This window comes from Ceratotherium simum, chromosome 40 (genome assembly GCF_057802395.1).
Source record: "Ceratotherium simum simum isolate JZ-2026a chromosome 40, ASM5780239v1, whole genome shotgun sequence".
NCBI classification, from domain to species: Eukaryota; Metazoa; Chordata; class Mammalia; order Perissodactyla; family Rhinocerotidae; genus Ceratotherium; species Ceratotherium simum.
In genome coordinates this window covers 15,804,106-15,824,459 of record NC_141939.1, presented here as the reverse complement: position 1 = coordinate 15,824,459, position 20,354 = coordinate 15,804,106, and the positions used below count along the sequence as shown (strand labels likewise).

General features: G+C 47.3%; 1 protein-coding gene across 3 annotated transcripts in view; it reads right to left on the bottom strand.

Moving 5' to 3' along the window:
- Positions 1-20,354, bottom strand: part of SH3RF3 (SH3 domain containing ring finger 3) — a 384,655-nt gene that overhangs the window by 57,999 nt on the left and 306,302 nt on the right. For all 3 annotated transcript variants that reach the window (XR_015550333.1, XM_087426348.1, XM_087426349.1), the window contains one exon: positions 6,186-6,520. Coding sequence is in view for 2 of the 3 variants with exons in the window: in XM_087426348.1 (XP_087282474.1) it covers positions 6,186-6,520 (335 nt within the window). In the remaining variant the exon portion in view is untranslated. The remainder of the gene's footprint in view (positions 1-6,185; positions 6,521-20,354) is intronic.

Genomic DNA, 20,354 nt, shown 5'->3' with positions numbered 1-20,354 from the left:
GGATGGGCCGCGGGTGACCCAGTAGGAAAAGTTGGGAAATAGGAGCAGAGCAGAGGGAGCGGACACTCCCCTGAGCAGCAAGGCGAGTTTTTATTCCCAGTGATTACCAGCTGCAGGGCCTTGGGCAGGTCACCTTGCTCTCTGGACCTCCACATCCACATTTGACCTTGAAAGGGTCACCAGCACTCACTCTGCCAAGCCGAGATCCAGCAGTCTCATCCCAGGACAGAGGCTGGAGAAAAACTGGGGGACGGCCTGGCCTTGTGGCACCTTCTTGTTGGGGCGGGGGGGCAAATGCCAAGAGAAGGTCTCCAGGCCACCTCTGAGCTCCCTGCAGACCAGGGTGGGGCCACCATCCTGCCCCACTCGGAGGTCTGTGCCCTGAGGGGCTTGAGGAAGAAGCTGCTGCCCCATCACAGGGACGTGACGCTCCCGCAGCATGCCCCCATCTAAAAGTAAGTTTCCTGTAGAACTTCAGAATGCTGTGGTTTCAACAGCTGGGATTTGTGCTTGCAGGATGGGTTCATTTTCATCCTGAAAATTACTCATCAGTCCAGTGCCAGCTTCCTTCACCCACAGAAGGCAGTCCACCTAAAGGGAGCTGAGCAGAAGGTCTGAAGTCCCTGGGGCTCCCAGAAGCCCCCGGCAGTCAGAAGGGGGACCTCTGCCCACCAGAGTGCCAACCCTCGTGCCAGGGGCAGGCAGAGCTGCCCAGCACGAGCGTCCCTGGGAGGAAGCGGGTATCCACAGACCACAACTGACCAGCTGCCCACTGGAGTCCTCTGTGACTCACTTGCAGGGCAGAGGGGGCTCCCTAAGCCCACAGGGATGTGCCACTTGGGCCTGTGGGCTCAGCGATGCTTCATGCGTCACCCTCTTCCGCTGAGGCCGCACCTGAGACACAGCACCGGTCTGAGGGTCTCTGCATGGTTGGGCCTCACCCACAAGCAGGCCAGGGCAAGACTCCTCGAGATCAGTGTGAGGGTCAGGCCTGCGGTGGAATTCAGCTCTGGCAAGGTCAGACCCAGCCCACTCCCATCTCTGATTTACTGTCTGCGAGTCCACGAAGACACAGCAGGACACTCCCCACCGCCGGCTGGGCGGGTGGGGCGCACCCAGCTCATTGTGAGAAGACACAGCAGGACACTCCCCACCGCCGGCTGGGCAGGTGGGGCGCACCCAGCTCATTGTGATGGCAGGAACACGCCTGCCTGTCCCTAAACTGGGGACGCACTGGCAGCAACGGAGATGTTGGTTACAGAGCCTACAGCAGCCCCCTTCCCAGTCCACATTTTAGAAACAGCACACGCAAAGGCTTGGTTACTACAGGCAGCCCCAGTGGGAGGGAAAGACATCACAAACCGGGGATTCTTCCCTCAGAAAAGAGCTTCCTCCTCAAGGTCTCTTTAGATTGCACATTCCTGTTTTCATTAAAAATATAATTGTAACCCTATTAATAGGTGCCCTTTTATCAACTACCATATATACACATACTTTTAAACGGGTGGAGTGTAGACAGTAAAGAACAAATTCACCTGCAGACACACTTCCCAGGGGTCCCCGCCACAGGCCAGGCCTCCTTGCTGTTGCTGTGCGCCTCCTGCCAGCTCTCCTGCTCCCCAAAGCCTTAGTCATCAAGGCCACACCATCCATGTGGATTTGGTCATGTGGTTCACTACCACATGGGCTCCGGCTCCAACTGAGGCCAAAGTAGAGCCAGAAAGCAGACACCTCGGCTCACACTCCCCTCTCCTGGGCTGCCCTCACAGCCTCCTGCCAGCAGCTACCCAGACTTCTCACTGCAGAACTCCTGGTCAAGCCAAAAACACCAGGCGACGGCCTCACAGGGACTGGGAGGCCACCACAAGTCAGCACACTGGAGCCAAGATAGCACTGACATAGGAGTTGGGGACCAGAGTTCTTATGCTGGCTCCACACAGTGCTGTGTGACCCAGGCAAGTCTTTCAGCATCTCTGAGCCTCAGGAGCACCATCGAAAATAAACAGTTTAATGGAAAGATCATCAGAGGTTCTTTCCAGTTCCAATATTCCATTATTCTGTGAAACTGAAACTAGCTCACCCATAAGCAGAAAGTTACCTTTCTTCTGGCCCATCACGTCCAGGATTTCTCCCACGTCATGGGAGTGAGCACTCACCAGCAGCAGTCCCAGCTCTCTGCCAGACACCCACAGATGCCTTCTGAGAGCAAGGCACTCCTCAGGGCCTGTCAGGCAGGGCTCGGGGGCTTTTTTGAAATAAGTTTTATATCAGGACACAGCACATGCAACAACCACCACCATTTCCACCAAATATACTGACCCCTACTGTGTGCTGTGCATGCTGATCTATTCCAGTCTATGCAGCCTATTGGATCTAAATAAAAATGTTGGTCCAAATACACTAAATTGGTTTCGTGCCTCATGAATGGGTCATTTTCAAACACGTGGTTTGAAAGATGCAGCTGTCGAGATCACAGGAAAGGGCACATGCCCCGTGAGCACGCTCACCAGGGGAGCAGGAGGTGCAGGTAGGCACCAGCAGGAGAACCCTCCGAGGGGACAGTTCCCTGCAAGACAGAGAGCAAGACAGCGAGGCACCGGGGACTCAGAGCAGGGGAGGGGCACAGCAACGCCCTTCCATTAGGCCTTGAGTTCCACCCTTCTGCCCAGCGCCAGGCCACTCAAATCGCTGAACAGCGAGGCGGATAATGAGGCCCTTCCAGGGTCACCTGCTGCCTCCCAGCTGTCAGGCTGAAGCCCCCAGGAAGCCTCTGTCCCTGTCCCTGTACTGGAGTCTGCGTTCCTCCAGGCCAGGGCTGAGCCTTCTGTGGCTACAGACCCCCGGCGTTCCCCGTCTTTGTCACTGCGGCTGGCAGGGTGAGGGCCCGCGGGCACACTGCTGGACTGTGCACCACTCGGCAGGAGGTGGAGCTGTGGGGAGCTGGCGGCCGGCCCGGGGCAGGAAGGTGAGCAGCCTGATGCTCGGTGGCGGGGGGCGGCTGCACCCTGGCAGAAGCCAGGGGCCCAGAGCAGAGCTCTGGCTCAGGACCCAGTCTACAGGAAGAATCCCCACTCTGCCAGCACCGTGTCTTTCCACAGGCCTCCCCTGCCCAACACTGGGTCACGCAGGGCCAAGAGGCGGGGCCTGCCTGGAGCAGGGCGGAAAGGCCCAATCCCACAGGCCAGCAGAAGAGGACCAGCCTCCCAGGGTCACCACCACTGCGGCTGACGCACAAGCTGGGTTGGGCCTCTTCCTTCTCCAGGGGAGAAGGGACGCTGGGGCATAAATCTCCCAGGCTCCTGAGAGAGAGCCACCCCTAGCCTACCTCGGCGCCGGGGGCCCCATCAGTTACGGCTCTCTCTCGTGCACATTTCAGCAGAGCTCGGCACCATGAAAACCGGCAGACGCTGAGGTCCCTGTCTCTGTGGACGGGGGAGCGCACTGTCTTTCCTCGAGGAAAATTCAATAACAGCAACAGCCCAGAGAATACTGCCAATTACTTTAAAAAATCCTTTCACTGTAATCAGACATGTGCACATCTACGATGGGGTTACCCAGAAACAGATTTGAAGCCGATAGCTCTGTTCTCAAAGTTGGTCAAATGTGTTGAGCTGTGGTCATGGTGGGGGCAAGGGGAGGCAGCAGGGTCCTGCCAGAGCACTGCAGGCTCGGAGCCCAGCACCCAGTTCACCCCAGCAGCCAGCGTCTGCTCCTCTCCTAGAAACGGCAACTGTGGACGCTCCGCACCTTACTCCAAAGGAGGAAAACTTCAACTGGGGATACAGAGGGGAACATTAACAGGTGCTTTTTCAGAGTAGTGCTTTGTATTTTGCTTTGTTTGAGAGGTGAGAAAGGAAAACCACACGTAACATGTGGAAGGAGATACACTTCTCTTCTGGGCTTTGACACTGACGATGGCTGCTGTACCTATGGACACATGCTGACTCCATCCCACGAAGTCCACTTCACTTCCTCCCTGGGACCACAGCACGGACGGCTCCCCGTGCGAGAGCAGTGTGGGTACAGGCTGGTTTGGACTGTGTGTGTCCACCGCCAGGCCCGACTTGGGGAGAGGTCAGAGCGAAGCTGACACATCTGCTGCTTTCCGTCTGGGAGTAGGGCTTCCTTCCAGGTACCTTTCACCAAGGGGGACCTTTCGGGGGTCCACTGGACTCAGCTGTTCCTTGCTGAGGGAAGAGAACTGTTAGCAGAGTGTAAGCCTTGAGTGAAAGCAAAATACCTGCTAAGCGTCTACCAGGCAGATGTTGAGAGCCGCCCAGCGCTGGTGTCGTTAGCGACACACATGTGAGGGCAGAGACAGTGACCAGTATCGCTCCCCATGTAGAGTCCTGCCAGCCTGACTCTGCTCAGCAGCAGCCCTGTTGAAGCCAGCCCTGTCTGTTCCACAAAGACAGAGGGAGTTTTTTGGCAAAGAACCAGAAATGTTTATAGAGCTAACACAGCTCTTCTCTCTCCAAGCCCATCCCCCTGTTTTTTTCTTAGCAGCTCGGAGGCCTAGGTGATCTGTCTTCCAGGAAGGATGTCCAAGTAAGAGGGTGGGCCCAAACCCCACCTCTGCCTCCTGACGAGACCCAGCTCGTCTCCTAACAAGGCTGTAAGGTGGCAAGGAGCAGATCAAGACTTTGTGATTTTCAAGCAGGCATGGACACAACGTGCAGAGCAGCCATCTCATGTCATGCCCAGGTGCCCCACTGGTCTCAAGGAGATGAGCTTTGCTGGCTGAGAGTGCAGCAGTAGTGGCTGTGACAGAGGCCTCTTCCATACCAGTGAGCTGGGAATAACATTCCTCTGGACCAGACGAGACGGGTGGTGAGAAGGCCTGAGCATGGATCCGGAGGCCCTGAGGAGGCTGGGTGTGCATCTCTGTGAGGGACATGGGCTCCTGCGGAGCACGGGGTGTGAGGGACCTGGGCTCCTGCAGATCACGGGGTAGTGATTGGGTGGGCATGCCTCCAGGGGATCCTAGGGTGATGGCCTGAATTGGCAATGCTGGTTTTGGTATTGTCCCCAAGGAACAAGAGAGGCTGTCCTCACTTTGAATACTGCATCTAGTATTGAGGGTCCTATCCAAACCCTGGCTAGCATGCTCTACTCAAGACTGGCTTTATATAGAAAGGTTTTAAAAGATCCACAAAATGTAGTAAAGCTAAGAGAGAATGAGCATCAACCGTTCATACAGCATGGCCGATAAAGAGAGGGGTTCCCTGCTGAAGGTCTTGGCCCACACTGCCCAGTGTAGCCGAGGACAGCGCACAGGCCCCTGAGCCCTGAGGATGTCTCATGGGACTCCACACTGCTGTCAGACTGAATATGACAAAAGGGGAGACATCTCATCAACACATTTTTTACATAGATTACATGTAGAAATTATAATATTTTGGATATTGGGTTTACTAGATTATGCCATTAAAATGAATTTTATCTCTTAATTTTATTTTTAAACTATCTTAACTTTTTAAAAACGTGGCTACTGGAAAATTTTAAATTAGATACATGGCTTGAACTATAGTTTTATTGGACAGCACTGATTTAGAAATCTGGATTGAATCCTGGCTAATCCAATGTGTAGGTGGGTGGCAACTGAGGCAAGTACACTGGACTCAGATTTCTTTTGTGAAACAAGCCCACTTTCCTTCACAGGAAGTGAAGGAAACCATCTGGCGCCATCCTCCTCTCGCTTCTCCTCAGAGAGCGGCCTGTCTCAGGTGGTTGGGCAGGTTGTGGACTGCACCAGGAGGATACATTGAAGGGAGGGGTGCTGTTCACACTGCATATAAGCAGATTTGTGTACTTATTATTATAATATCCTGGCACATGGCAGTAAGTATCTTCTTTTGACAAAATGAGTGTATTACAATGATTTTCCAATGGACGGCACTAGAGTGTCTTGGGCAGGAGATACCGGTTTTCTGATTTCCATGAAAATGCAGCTGGGCCCCTGTCAGCCCTACCTGACCTGAGACCCGCTTGAATTCCACATCCAGGACCAGCGGCTGTGCTGGTTTGACCCCCGATCTCTGCCGCGTGCCTGGTGCCTCTGAGGGCAGGGCCTCGGTGCCCACATTCAAGTCTTAATTGTACAAAACGTCTTTGGGATCTGGTGCCAAAGAGTTACAGTAACCAGCGGCGCCAGGGCCAGGGCTCGCCCAGGACGGGCCACTTACCTTTTCACTTTTCTTCTCGTCTGGTTTGTGTCCCATGTTGGCAGGGCCAGATGTTGACAGGCCACCGACGGGCCCCACTCCAGCCTCCCCGTTGATGTTGGCAGCAGTGACGTTGGGAGGTGTGATGGCCGATGCTGCTGACGTGAGGGGGATGGCTGGCCGGGGGCACTGGGCCCCGAGGACCGTCTGCATCTGGGGCTGGTGGATGTGCTGTGGGGACACCACAGAGTGGGGCCTGAGGCTGGCGGCGGGCAGGTGGGACGGAGAGTTCTGTGTGCGCAGGGGTGACACTGTGGCCGTCGGTCGGTCCTGAGCCTGAGCTGACGAGTGGGCAGCTGGAGCAGGGGGTGAGAGAGAGAGGGTTGAAAGGTTAGTTTGCAACCTGCAGTGCAATTGCAACGGACTCTTTCCTCGGCCTCGTCCTCCTAGTGCCCACAGCCTGGCTCTGAAGTCTCTCCAGACCGGCCACACTTCACAGGGCGAGAGACTAAAGCCGAGCAGTCCTGAAAAGGCATTCCTTTCTTCCCAAAGCCCTGCCACCACACAAAACAGCCCTCCCTCAGGAGCAGCCAAAATGCCTTCTCCAAGCTGGCAGTGAGTGCGGGCACGTTCTCAGTGCTCCGTGAAGTCTTTGAACTGGTTTTCTCTGCTGTGATGAACTAACACACTCAGAAGATTTTTAAAAACACCTTTGTTGGAATGTTCATAAAAGTAAAGCCCGTGAAAGAATCTTGAAGAAGCCTCCAGATGCCCTGAATTATTAGACCCCACTGCCTGTAAGGTGATCATTTTCTACAGCTCAACTCTGGTCAGTTTTGACTCCAGAACTGTGATGGCCCACCCAGTCCTTGCTTCTCACTCTTGGTACCTGATGCGGCTGAGCCAGGGCCGAGCGTGTGAGCCTGCTTTAGCTGGGGACGATCCATCACAGGAAGAAAGCAGGGGCCTTTCTCCCCACTGCAGCCTCGGGGTGAAGCCCAGCGCTGCTCCCACTGCGATCTGCCTGCGGGCGTTGTCCTGCTTGCACGTGAAGGGACAGAGTTTCTGGATTTATTGAGCAGGAGCCTCACAACTCTGAACCCGCCCTCTTGCCCTGCAAAAACGCTCCCTGAGGACGTCAGGAGTCTAAAGGCACAACACTTGTAAAACTCGGCCATTTGAAAAGATAAAGTTCTCTCTAAACAGCGCCATATTAAAATTAATCCTGCCATACCTTGTGTTAGAAATTTTGAAGAACTGTCTCCTTACTAATTACAGATGAAAAAAATAGGGGGAGAGGATGAGCCACACGGGAGGGACAGTGACTCGCAGCCTGGGCTGCTCTGACCCAAAAGGAGAGACACAGGTGGGGGCAGCAGACAGCACTTCACACCGTGTCCGATCCACACCAGGCAACCCAGATACAGCCATGTTCGCATTGTTACGTCAGAGGAAAATTACATCACGCTGTTGCTATTTTCTACCACCAGAATTCGTGGCTTCAGCAAGACACAAAAAGTTCATGCAATAAAACAATACCTCAGCCCCCAAATACGCCTTGAATAGATAATGTAGTCATAAATCCTAACAGCTTCTCCCAGGCAGTGAAGTAACTCCCTCCACCTGCGAGCTAGGCCTCCTTCCTTTTGGCAGGCTGTGGGAAGAGCTTTGAGATCTAATTATGTGATCGTGGGTTCTCTGAGACTCAGGCTGTGTCCTTGTTTCCAGGAGGTGAAATATATAAAGGCTGATTTATGGTTTTAAAAAAACTATTCAGGGGCCGGCCCCGTGGCTTAGCGGTTAAGTGCGCGCGCTCCGCTGCTGGCGGCCCGGGTTCGGATCCCGGGCGCGCACCGACGCACCACTTCTCCGGCCATGCTCAGGCCGCGTCCCACATACAGCAACTAGAAGGATGTGCAACTATGACGTACAACTATCTACTGGGGCTTTGGGGGAAAAAAAGGAGGAGGATTAGGCAATGGATGTTAGCTCAGAGCCGGTCTTCCCCAGCAAAAAGACGAGGATTAGCATGGATGTTAGCTCAGGCCTGATCTTCCTCACCAAAAAAAAAAAAAAGAAAGATATTTAAAAAACTATTCAGGGTTTGGGAGGGGTTTGGATCCTCACTCAATGTGGCTCCACATTTCAAAAGGAAGACCAGGTCCATTCTGCAGATAGATGAAGCCAGTGGGGTCATTTAATCACCCCGAGGCGACTCGTGACTCAGATGGGCCATTTATCTCCCTCTTCCCTGCTGTCTGCACTCTCCTTCACCCCAACCCACCGGCCCCTGGAATGGAAGTGACGGCTCAGCTAGGGAAGGGCAGTCACACTCGGGCCCAGAACTCAGTCTGCAGGGCTGCTCCAGGTTCCTCCTGCGGGCCCCACCCAGCTCACCCCCACCTCTGGCCAGCTTCCACGTGACTGCCACATCACTCTGCTAAACTGGACGCAAAAGAGTGTGTTCCCGAAAGTTCTAAGCCTGTCTGCCACGCAAGCTCTCTGATGTCATCTCCTAACCTCTCCCCTCACCCACTCTGGCCCTGGCTGCGCTCACACATGCAGGTGCTCTCACCTCAGGGACTTGGGGCCGGACAGTCTGTCGCGGACTGCTCTTCCCCCAGAGAGCTGCCCGGCAGGACCCGGGCTGCCTCCAGTCAGCTCAGCTGCATTCTCAGAGAGGCCTGCCCTAACCAACCCCCGAGCAAGCCACCCGCCTTTGGGGGGCTCAGCCCCCCTGGCCTGCTCTCACTTTCCTTTTCTCCCAAGGCACTCATCTCCTTTAGTGGTCTGTGTGTTATGTATCGATTGTTCATGTCTGTGTCCCCACCCCACAGGGTGAGCTCTGGTGGGGGTGGGGGGCAGGTGCGGGAACAGCTGCTGTGTAATTCACTAACAAATTCCAAACAGCAGGAACAGTGCTCGCCATGTAGCGAGTGCTTCATAAACTTTTTGAATGAATGAACCAGTCTTTGAGGAAAGAGAACATCAGCTACAACATCTCTGCAGACTTCACAGAACTGAACGACCGGGGAAGAAAGACATACCCAGGAGAAAGAGAAGCATGACTCCTGGCACTGGCTGGTGGAAGAATTTGGGGTTCCAGTGGCCTTCAGTAGGTGTGATCCTCCATTTCACCCACCCTGTGTCACCCAACCTTGTGCTGACCTAGCCTACAACCCGCTAGTGATCCTACTAGTTAGCAATGCCAAAGAATCTTCTTGACAGATGCAGGCTGTGTGAGAAAACGCTATGACTGCCCAGTCTCTGGTCCCCCTTTCCTCTCCTCTGTAAACCTTCAGCATGCTTCAGTAACTCTGGTCCCTGATCCCATGAGCCCTCACTCAGTCCACTGTTCTATCTCCAGGACCTAGAAACTTTCCTGGCACCCAGTGGGTGCTTTATAATGAGTAGTTAAATGAATAAATGACTTACTTTATCATCAATTTTGTCCCTTCCTTATTCCCAAGTCTATCACTTCCCACTTCATGGATGAAATGAACACTGGCAACTCCCACAACTTCAGGCCAACCTCTCTCTCAACTCACCCACATCCAGACCCACCCTCCCTCCGGTCTGCAGGATATAGGATCTCACCAGTTAACCCCTTCACCTTCATCTCAATCCTTTCCCCTGGCTCATCCCCTTCTCTCCTGCATTCAACTCCTCTATTGGCTTTCCTCCATGGTTTACTAACCAAGTCAAGTCTCTCCCAGGTAAACAACAGGCCTCCTCCTCTACCCTGTGTTCCTCTAGCTAGTACCTGCTTTTCTTGCTTTTCTTTCTGCTTAATATTCTTGAAAGTGTCTACACTGGCTCTTTCTTTTCACTCATTTCTCTGTATGACCTATATTTGCTTTCCTTGCAGTTTTCATCTTGGCTCTGTGTTCTGGATAAATTCCTTTGTATGGCTTTCCAGTGTCACTAATTCCATCCTCAACTGTGTCCAGTATAGAGTTTATGTCACCCATGGAGGATCTGTATTTAAATAAATATATTTTTCTCTTTCCAAAACTTCAAGTTGGTTCTTTTTTATATCCAGCGGTTTCTGACTCATAGCTATCTATCTGTTATTTTTTTCTTCATAAGACCCTGATTTTCTTTCTTTTCTTAGGGGGTGGTGGGTGTTATTCTTTCTTCTTCCTCTTAGAGATCTTAAATATACTGACAGCAAAGGCTTTTTCAGATCTCTCTCATTTCTCTCCCATTTCTTCACTTTATTGCTCTCTTTTATGTGTTAGTTCTCCCCCTGTGCTCTGAGATTTTAGTGTGCAAGCTCATCTTGGGTGTAAGTGTCTTACTGCTGTGGTTTCCTCTCCTTGCTCACCTCTCCGGGTCTGGCAGTTCTATCACTGCTTCTGCATGGCTCTCTGGGACCTCCTCTTAGAACCAGGTGTAGGAGGACGGTTTGAGCTCCGGTCCTGCAGGGACGGTGCAGATCTAGTCCTCAGGCCAGAGCCAAACTCAGCTCTGTGCCCAGGTGGGACTCTCTATTCCCTCCAAGACCCAGGCAGTGGCTCAGCACTGACCATTCCCCAGGAAGAGGCTGCAGCTCTTTGAACCAGTGCACGTGACACTCACCAGGGTCTTCCTGTCCATATCCTCCTGCAGGAGTTGAAAGTCAGCCAATACCACCTGCTTTTGATCCTGGAGCCTGGTAGGCCAGCACTTCAACCCCACTTGCTATTGTGTGTTCCATTTTGTTTAGATCCATAGAGTTGATGTTTAAAAAATTTAAAAACAAACCTCTCTGTGTTGAGGACAGAGAAAGTAGGGGATTTCTACATAAGCTCACTCTTCCATACTGTCCAGGAATTCTTCACTCACCTCTTGGTCTACTGAAACATGGTGTCTCATCCCCTCATTCTATCAAATATTATCTGGACAAGATCAACTATGACTCCACCTGTCACCAAATTTAATGGATACTTTTCTGTGTTCAGAAAAAGTATCTGTTAATCTAGTTGTTTATCTTGACACCAGTATCACACTGACTTGATTACTGTAGCTTTATAACATGTCTTGAAATCAGTGTTAGCCTTCCAACTTTGTTGTTCTTTTCAAGGTTGTTTTTGGCTATTCTAGGTCCTTTGCATGCTATGTGAATTTGAGAACCAGATGTCAATTTCTACAAAAAAGTTGGGTGGGATCTTCATTGGTATTCTATTGAATCTATAGGTCAATTTTCAGAGAATAAACACCTTAACAATATTGTCTTATCACTCATGAAAAAAGTATAACCATCTACTTATTTAAGTCTTCTTCAATTCTCCTAGCAATATTTTGTTTAGTTTTCAGTGTGCAGGTCTTCCTCATCTTTGGTTAGACTTATTCCTAAGTCATTTATATTTTTTGATGCTATTAAAATTGGCATCTTTTTAAAAAATGTCAATTTCCAATTATTCACTGCTAATATGTAAAAATACAATTGATTTTTGCATATTGATATTGTATCTTGCAACCTTGCTGAACTCATTTACTAGCTCTAAAAAAAGCTTTGTGTGTGTGTGTGTGCGTGGATTCCTTAGGGTTTTCTATATACAAGATCACGTCATCTACAAATAGAGATAGTTTTACTCCCTCACCTCCAATCTGCATGCTTTTTATTTCTTTTTCTTAACTAACTGCTCTGGCTAGAACTTACAGTACAATATTGAACAGAAGTGGCAAGAGTGGACACCCTTGTCTTGATCCTGATCTCAGGGGGTAAGCTTTCAGTCTTTGACCATTAAGTCTGATGTTAGCTGTGGGTTTTCACAGATGCCCTTTATCAGGTTGAAGAAGTTCACTTCTATTTTCTCATTTTCTGAGAATTTTTATCAGGAATGTATGTTGAATTTTGTCAAAAATTTTTTTCACATCTATTGAACTGATCATATTATTTTCATTTTTTAGTTTGTTAATACAGTGAATTATCTTGATTGTCAAATGTTAATCAGACCCGGAATTCCTGGGATAAACTCTACTTGGTCATGATGTATTATCCTTTTGATTTATTGCTGTATTTGATTTGCTAAAATTTTGTTTAGAATTTTTACATTTATGTTTATGAGTGATATCAGTCTGTAGTTTTATTTTCTTTTTAATGTCTTTGTCTGGTTTTGGTATGAGGGTAATGCTGGTCTTATAGAGAGAGTGAGACAATATTCTCCCTTCTTTTCAATTTTCTGGAAAAGTTTCCATAGAATTGTTATAATTTCTTCCTTAACCATTAGGTATAATTCACCAATGAAGCCACTTAGGCCTGGAGTTTTCTTTGTGAAAGGTTTTTAAGTAACTCAATTTATCTAAGGGATGTAGGCCTATTCAGGTTATTTACTTCTTCTGAAGTTTATAAATTTGTATATTTCAAGAAATTTATCCATTTTATCTAATTTGTTGAGTTTATTGGCATAAGATTTTTCATAATAATCCCTTATTATCCTGTAGCATCTGAAGTGACGTCACTTCTATTATCACTGGTATTGAAAAGTTTTGCATTCTCTCTTTACTCTTTATCCCTCTGGCTAGAGGTTTATCAATTTTATTATTGATTTTTTTCAATGAACCAAATTTTGGTCTCATTGATCTTCTCTATTGTCTTTCTGCTTTCTATTCCACTGATTTCTGCACTGATTTTTCCTACTTCCTTTGTGGCTCCTTTGTTCTTTCTATTCTAGTTTCTCAAAGTGAAACTGAGGTAATTGATTTGAGATCTTTCTTTTTTTTTGTAATATAGATGTTTAGTGCTATAAATTTCCCCTTAAGTACTGCTTAAGTGGCATCCTACAAACTTTGAAATGCGGTGTTTTCATTTTCATTTAGTCCAAAATGCTTTATAATATTACTTTTGCTTTCTTCTTTGATCCATGGATTATTTCAAAGTGTACCATTTAGTTTTTAAATATTTGGGGATACTTTTGTGTTATTAATTTCTAATTCAACTCTAATGTAGTCTGTGTGACCTGAATCCTTTAAAATTTATTGAGATTTATATATTATGACCCAGAATATGGTCTCTCTTGCGTAAATGTTCTGTTTGCATGTGAAAAGAACATGTAATTTGCTCTTGTTGGGTGAAGTACTCCAAAAACGTCAATTAAGTCAAGTTGGTTATAGTATTGTTCTAATGTTCTATATTCTTAGCAATATTCTGTCTACTTGCTCTCTAAGTTATAGAGAAAAGCATTAAAATCTCTGACTACAATTGTGGATTTGTGTATCTATCTCTCCTTGTAACTCTATCAATAACTGCTTATATACTTTGAAGCTCTGTTATTCAAGGCATAAATATTTAGTCCTCTTGATGAACTGACCCCCTTAATCATTATGAAATTGCCTTTTTTATTAATAATAATATTCTTTGTTCTGAATTCTACTCTGTCTGTGATTAATACAACCACTACAGATTTCTTTTGATTAGTAAGCGTGGTACAGTCTATCCTCATTATTCACAGATTCCATATTTGCAAATTTACCTACTAGCTAAAATTGATTTGTAACCCAAAATCAGTACTTACAGTGCCTTTGTGGTCATTCTCAGACATGCGCAGATTAGCTAAAAATTTGAGTCACTGAGGCATATGTTCCCAGCTGAAGTACAATAAGACGACACTCTGCTTTCTTGTGCCAGCTCATGCAGAGGTGCCCAGGGCCAGAGCTGGGAGAGGGCAGGGCAGTGCAGTGCAAGAAGCTCCAGCTCCGGGGCCAGCTGGGCGGGTTTGAATCCTGATTTTATCACTGGTTAGTGGAGTGGCCTCAGGCAAGTCACTTAATACTTATGAACCTCATTTTCTCTTTTTTAAAATAAAAAAAAAGAATCTACCAGGATGAGTTGTTTCTAGTATTTAAGATTATAATCTATGTGAGATACACACACACACACACGTGCACCTATTTCACTGAGCAATAGTTCCATATTCACTAATTCAGCGTTCATGGAAACTTTATAGAACATAACTACTGTGAATAATGAGAATCAACTGTATATCTTGTTCCAGCCTTATACTTTTAACTTATTTTCATTTTTATATACTTTATATATACTTTAATATTAAAATCTGTTTCCTGTTCACAGCATATGGTTCAGTCTTGTCTTTTTCTTGTTTTTAATAACTGACAATTTCTGCATTCTATTTGGGGTTATTAATACGATTTACATTTAACGTGATGATTTATATGTCCAGCCTTAAATTTACATTTTACCACATGTTTTCTATTTGACCCATGTATTCTTTGTATCCTTTCCCCTCTTTTTATGCCTTCTTTTGGATTAATTGGAAGTTTTGTGATTCCACTTTATTTCCTCTGTTAGCTTATTTGCTGTAACTCTTCATTTTCATATTTAGTGGTTGCTTACATCTTTAATTTATCATAGTCTACCTACAAATGATCCCATAACTCTTCACATATAGTATAAGAATATATTACAGTACCTTACAATATAGTATACAGTATGTACTTCCATTTTTCCCCTCCCAACCTTTGTGCATTTGCTATTATACACTTTAGTTTTATATATATTTTAATTCCAAACTGTGTTGCTTTTATTTTTGTTTATATAGTCAGTTATAATTTAAAGATATCTAAATAATAAGAAAAAATTTTATATATTTACCTATGTAGTTACTATTTCTAGTGCACTTCATCCCTTTGTAAAGACCCACATTTCCATCTGGTACCATTTTATTTCTTCCTAAAGAACTTTAACACTTATCATAGTGTGGGTCTATTAATGATGAAAACTTTTAGCTTTACAATGCCTGAATAATTCTTTATTTTGCTTTCCTTTTTGAAAGATAGTTGTGCTGGCTGTAGAGTCCTAACTTGACAGATTTATTTCTTTCAGTTCTCCCCTGTCTTCTGACTTGAAGTGTTCCTGACAAGAAATCTGTCATTGTTATTTTTTTCCTACTTTATGTTCTATATAAAGTAGAATGCTTTTAAGATTTTCTTTATCACAGATTTTGAACAATTTGATCAGATTTTGCCTTGGTGTAGTTTTCTCCATGTTTCTTGTGCTTGGGGTTCACCAACTGTCATTGATCTGTGAGTCTGCAGTTTTCATCAAATTTAGAACAATTTTGGTCATTATTTCTTCAAATAATTTTTCTCTCTCACTTCTTTCTCCTCTACTTTGGGGACTCTAATCACACGTATATTAAGCCACTTGAAGTTGTCCCATTGCTCACTGATGCTCTGTTCATTTTTTAAAGCTCTCTTTTATCTCTGTATTTCATTTTTCATAGTTTCTATTACTATATCTTCAAGTTCACTAATATTTTCTTCAGCAACATCTAATCCACCATTAATTCCATCAAGTATATTCTTGGTCTCATGCACCGTAGTTTTTATTTCTAGAAGTTTGATTTGGGTCTTTTAAATATCTCCATGTCCTTACTTAACATTCTAAGCACAAGGAATGCAACTATAATACGGGTTTTAATGTCTCTGTCTGCTAGTTCTAATATCTGTGTCAGTGCTGGGTCAGTTTTGATTGATTTATCTCTTCATTGTTGGTCATATTTTCCTGTTCCTTTGCATGCCTAGCGTGACAGCACTGACAGCACTGATCATTTCTTTCATTCTTTCCTGGCTTTGAGTAGTTTCCTCACAGGCACATGCTGACTAGTTCTCAGTGTACCACTCAGGAGGGATGCTCTGCATCTCTGGGGTTTCCTTCTCCATGCCACAGCCCAGAACTTCTCTCCAGGCAGCGCGCTGGGCCTGCCTCTTTGTTTCCCAGCTCTCACAGATCACTGTCCTTGGTTTTTAAATATCTACTGCCTTGCAAACTGTTGTTTTATATATTTGTCTGTTGTTTTTCAGTTGTTTCCAGTGGGAGGGTAAATCCTGTGCTCATTACTTTATCTGAGCAGAAGTCTAGCTTTACCTTTTAGATACAAAAACATGATTGTATCTATTATTTAAAAGCCTCTGATGTCTCCATCGCCCTTGAGATAAACTCTGAAATTCCTTGACGTGATCCAACAGAACCTTCATGACCTGCCCCGCTTGCCTTTGCAGCTCTACCTCAAGGCCCGCATCCTCTTGCTGTCTCGTTCTTCCACATTGGCCTTATTTCAGTCCTCAGATGCACCAGTCCTCTGCAGCCTCGGCTTTTCACGTTTGCACTCTCACCTCACCCCCGCTGCATGCTAAGCTCTACCATCTTTGAGATCTAAAAGGAAATGTTGCCTCAGCGGAGAAATTGTCATCAAGACACTATACTTCTCCTTCCATACCTTTTGTCTCAGTCATATCAAACTAAATAATCTTACCCAAATAGGGGCTATGGTCTTTCTCACTGCATGCCTTTGCCCTTGCTGGTCCCTCTGATGGAACTCTCTCTCTGCTTTGTCTGCTAAGATAGTTCCTATTTGTCCTTGAAGTATCAAGGCAAATCACCTCCTCTTGAAAACTCTCCATAAACCCCTCCCTATCCCTCTGCTACTTTCCTCCCCAATCTGAACAAGATCTCTCTCCTCCATGCTCTAGTACCCTACAGATGCCTCCACCACAGTGCTTTCCAAACTCTATTTTAAGAATTGGTTTTCTTATCCTTATCTCTAATTGGGGGTACAAATGGGGTCTATCTGGTTCTTCTCTGTATTCCCAGATCATAGCAGACTGCCTTGTGTGTATCTAGCTCTCTTGCAGTGCTTTTTTGCTGATGAATAAATGGCCATACAGGGCTCTTGCCCCTGCTAAGCACTGATATGAGGCTGTGTGGACAACGGCACTTTACAGGGAGAGATCTGCCCTTGGAAAAAGGAGTTCTATTAATCAAGTAGGACAAATCATATTGGACGTTATGGGCAATGCAATTAAACCTTTGTGAAACTGCCTGCCTTTGGCTCGAGATGAGAACACTGATGAAACGCCTCTCAACCGCCTGGGTTCGGGTCTGCTGAAATGGGCAATCATCGCAGTGAACAATCCATTACTTGTACTGTCAGCAGTGTTTTTTCTCTCTTGAAATGCAGAGTGAAGTGGAAAATGCTGTGGGAACTCGGTGGCATTTAACTTACTGATATGACGCTGTAGGAGCCATTCTTTAACCTGGTTGTGACAGCAATAGTGTGGGGACAGCATTAAGTTGGAATGCACTGGGGAAGCCGTTTTAACCATCCTGTGCCTCACGCTTCCAATATGTAAAATTAAACTGATGGAAGAGAATGCTTGTCACACCACAGTGGTTACTATGGTGATTGATGACTGAGACGCAATGCTGTACTGCTGCTAGCCATGCCGATTTCTTTTGATTCTGCTTGTTATTTCATGGAGGGAGAAATGACTGGCAGGTCTCATTTTCTTCTTTGAATTGAGAAAGTGGCTAGGAAGGAAATGCCATTTTACTGGCATTTTGTGCAGATAACCCAGGGCTGCCGTGCTGTGATGTTCACTCTCAGCGAGGAGCAGGGCTGCCCAAACTTTCCATGTCGTGGTGCACAAAGAAACATCTGTGTGGCATGCTGGGGTAAGTGAGTGAGATGTTTATAACCAGAAGGGACCTGGTTTGGGACGTTAGCTTCTAAAGGCCAAGGAGATCGGTATCTTGGTGTACTTCTGACCAAGTCGTGCACACCAGGAAGCTCTGCTGTGGGCTCACTGGATCACTTGGCTACTACAACGCTGTGTCCCTAGAGACAGTCTGCCAAGAAGCACCATCAGGTGAACTCGCACCACGCCAGAAGCACGGCTAAGAAGAAGGTGGTGGCTGGGGCCAGAGGTCCGGCACCAGGTGATGCTGCTACAGAGCTCTTTCAGGCAAAGACAGCTCGGTCCTCCCCAGGACCCTGCAGGCCAAAGCTGAAAAGACACAGAACTCACTCTTGGCTAACTTAAATGAAAAAGATATATATGAGAGACTATTAGGTGCTTACAGAGTCTCTGGGATGGCAGAGGCAGTCTTGGAGGCTCTGCAGCCACGGCAGTGCCAAGCCCACCCGTGAGGGTTCCTTGGTGCAGATCCCACCACAGCTGGACACGGACACTACCCAGCATGACGCCAGACACTGGGCACCAGAAGTTTACCCTGCACCCACTAATGACTGGGCATGGGACCCCAAAGTCCACCTTGCACCCACTGAGCATTGGGCACTGGACCCCAGAAGTCCACTCTGCTTCCCCTGTAAAGGTGGATGTTTTCACCACCACCTTCACCCGCAAAAGGGATCCACATGGCCTCTCATGTTTTGTCTTCTGAATGGAAGTCATATGCAGGAGGATCTGTCCCCAGAGTCTAGGTCACAAGTCTACATGGTACCTATAAGGCAGGCTGGAGGAGGAGGGTCTGCCTTCTACCATGGGGAGGCAAGATTCACACATGGGATGTGAGCCCCACGTAGGGAGGCTGTCCCAAGTCAGCCAGCGGGCCACAGTGTGACCAACACCCATGGCACCTCTCAAAGCCACATGTCATTATCTTCCCCCGTAAACCTGTCCCTTTCTGGTCTCTTCTAGGTCAGGGGATGCCATTGTCATTCTCCCAGTCAACTGGTTCCAGAAACCTGGAAACTGGACTTGGTTTCTTGCTCTCCCTGAACACTTCCATCCAGCCCATCCCCAAGTCATAACTATTCTGCCCCCTAAATATCTCATTATTTTATCCCAATTCTGCAACCCCATTCACTGGGTCCGGGCCCATTGCTACCTGTCACCTGGGCACAGCAACACCCTTCTAGTGGCTCCTGGCCTCAGGCTGCTCCATGCCAACTCTTCCTCCTGCTGTGCCTGGTGATATTTGATAAAGTGTCGTCCCTCTGGCTTAAAATCCTCGGTGGGTCCCCACTGCCTTTAAGAGAGAATTCATGCCCTAGATCTTTGGTAACAATTTCTATTTACTTTTTTGACTCTTACGCATTGAGTACTCAAGTAATATTCTTATTCTCTAACAAAAGAATAAAAATAGCTAAATGTACTGATTACTAGGCAAGCCGTGCTGGATGGTCCTTACACAATGTCCTCGGAGGGAAGCGCCACTTTACAGAGGAAGAAACCGAGGCGACAGCCATGATGCCAGCCCCAGAATTCAAACCCAGGTCTGCCTGCCTCCCGTGCTCTGCCTCAACCAGACCTCTGTTGGCTCTGTCTGTACTGAATTGCTTGCAGCTGGTTGAGTAAGAACGCACTTTCTCCCACTTCTGCTGGTCTGACTATTCCTTTCCTCCTGCTTCAAATGGCGCCCTTCTTTGTTTTCCTACCTGAGTGTTACTTTGCTGCTCATTGCGGGATGGACCTCTTTGAGGAGCCTTTCCGATCCTCCCAGCCTCCATCACATCAGAGCCTCCTGCACAGCCCCACGGCCTTCCCAGCCAGATGCACTGCTTCCCTGACAACTGAGAGCAGAGACGGGTCCTGTTTTGTTAGCGGGTGTGCTAACAAATGGACCACACTCAACAACACTCAGGGTGATTTACATCACATTCAGCGTTTCCTGCAAGGGCTCAGCAATTCCTCCTGGCGCGTGTACACCTGGATTGGCATCAGCGTGGGAACATGCAGGTCACCTTCCCTAAAGAGTAATCGGGTGAGCGAGTAGACATCTAACCCCTGCCCCCCCGGCCCATCAGCAGTGACTCAGGAGAAAATATGGCCCCTGCTGCGTTAACTCTTATCTCGACTTTTCACACTCGAGAAGATGCTTTCTGGAGCACTTCTAATGGGTTGTCTTCTGGTTGGCTAAATTCCAAAAAATAGCGTATTTTATTGCTCCAAAGAATTTACATGTTTTGTCCTTTAAGCCTTACTTTGAGAAGAGAGATGATTTCTGAGAGAATAAGGTTGGGCTGTGTCATTTAATGACATTCAGAGTTACATCGTCCTGTCCTGTGTTCCCTTCACTGCACAGTGACAATGTCGCTGGCTCTATGGTTTCAGAAGGTTACTGGTGTGGGTTCCCAGGAGCATCAAGTAAGTTGAGCTTACTTTATTAGCTCAGTGTTAAGCTTCCAAGAAAGATGTGTTTACCTTCTTTATTGCTTTAAGATCCACCCCATAATTTCTCTTCATCTCACACCATACTGGGAACAAACTGGATTTTCCTTAAATTATGTCAGCCTGGCTATTGATAAAGCTGGCACAAGGGGCCAACCCGATGGTGTAGCAGTTAAGTTCGTGCTCTACTACAGCAGCGTGGGGTTCGCCGGTTCAGATCCTGGGCGCAGACCTACACACTGCTCATCAAGCCATGCTGAGGCGGTGTCCCAC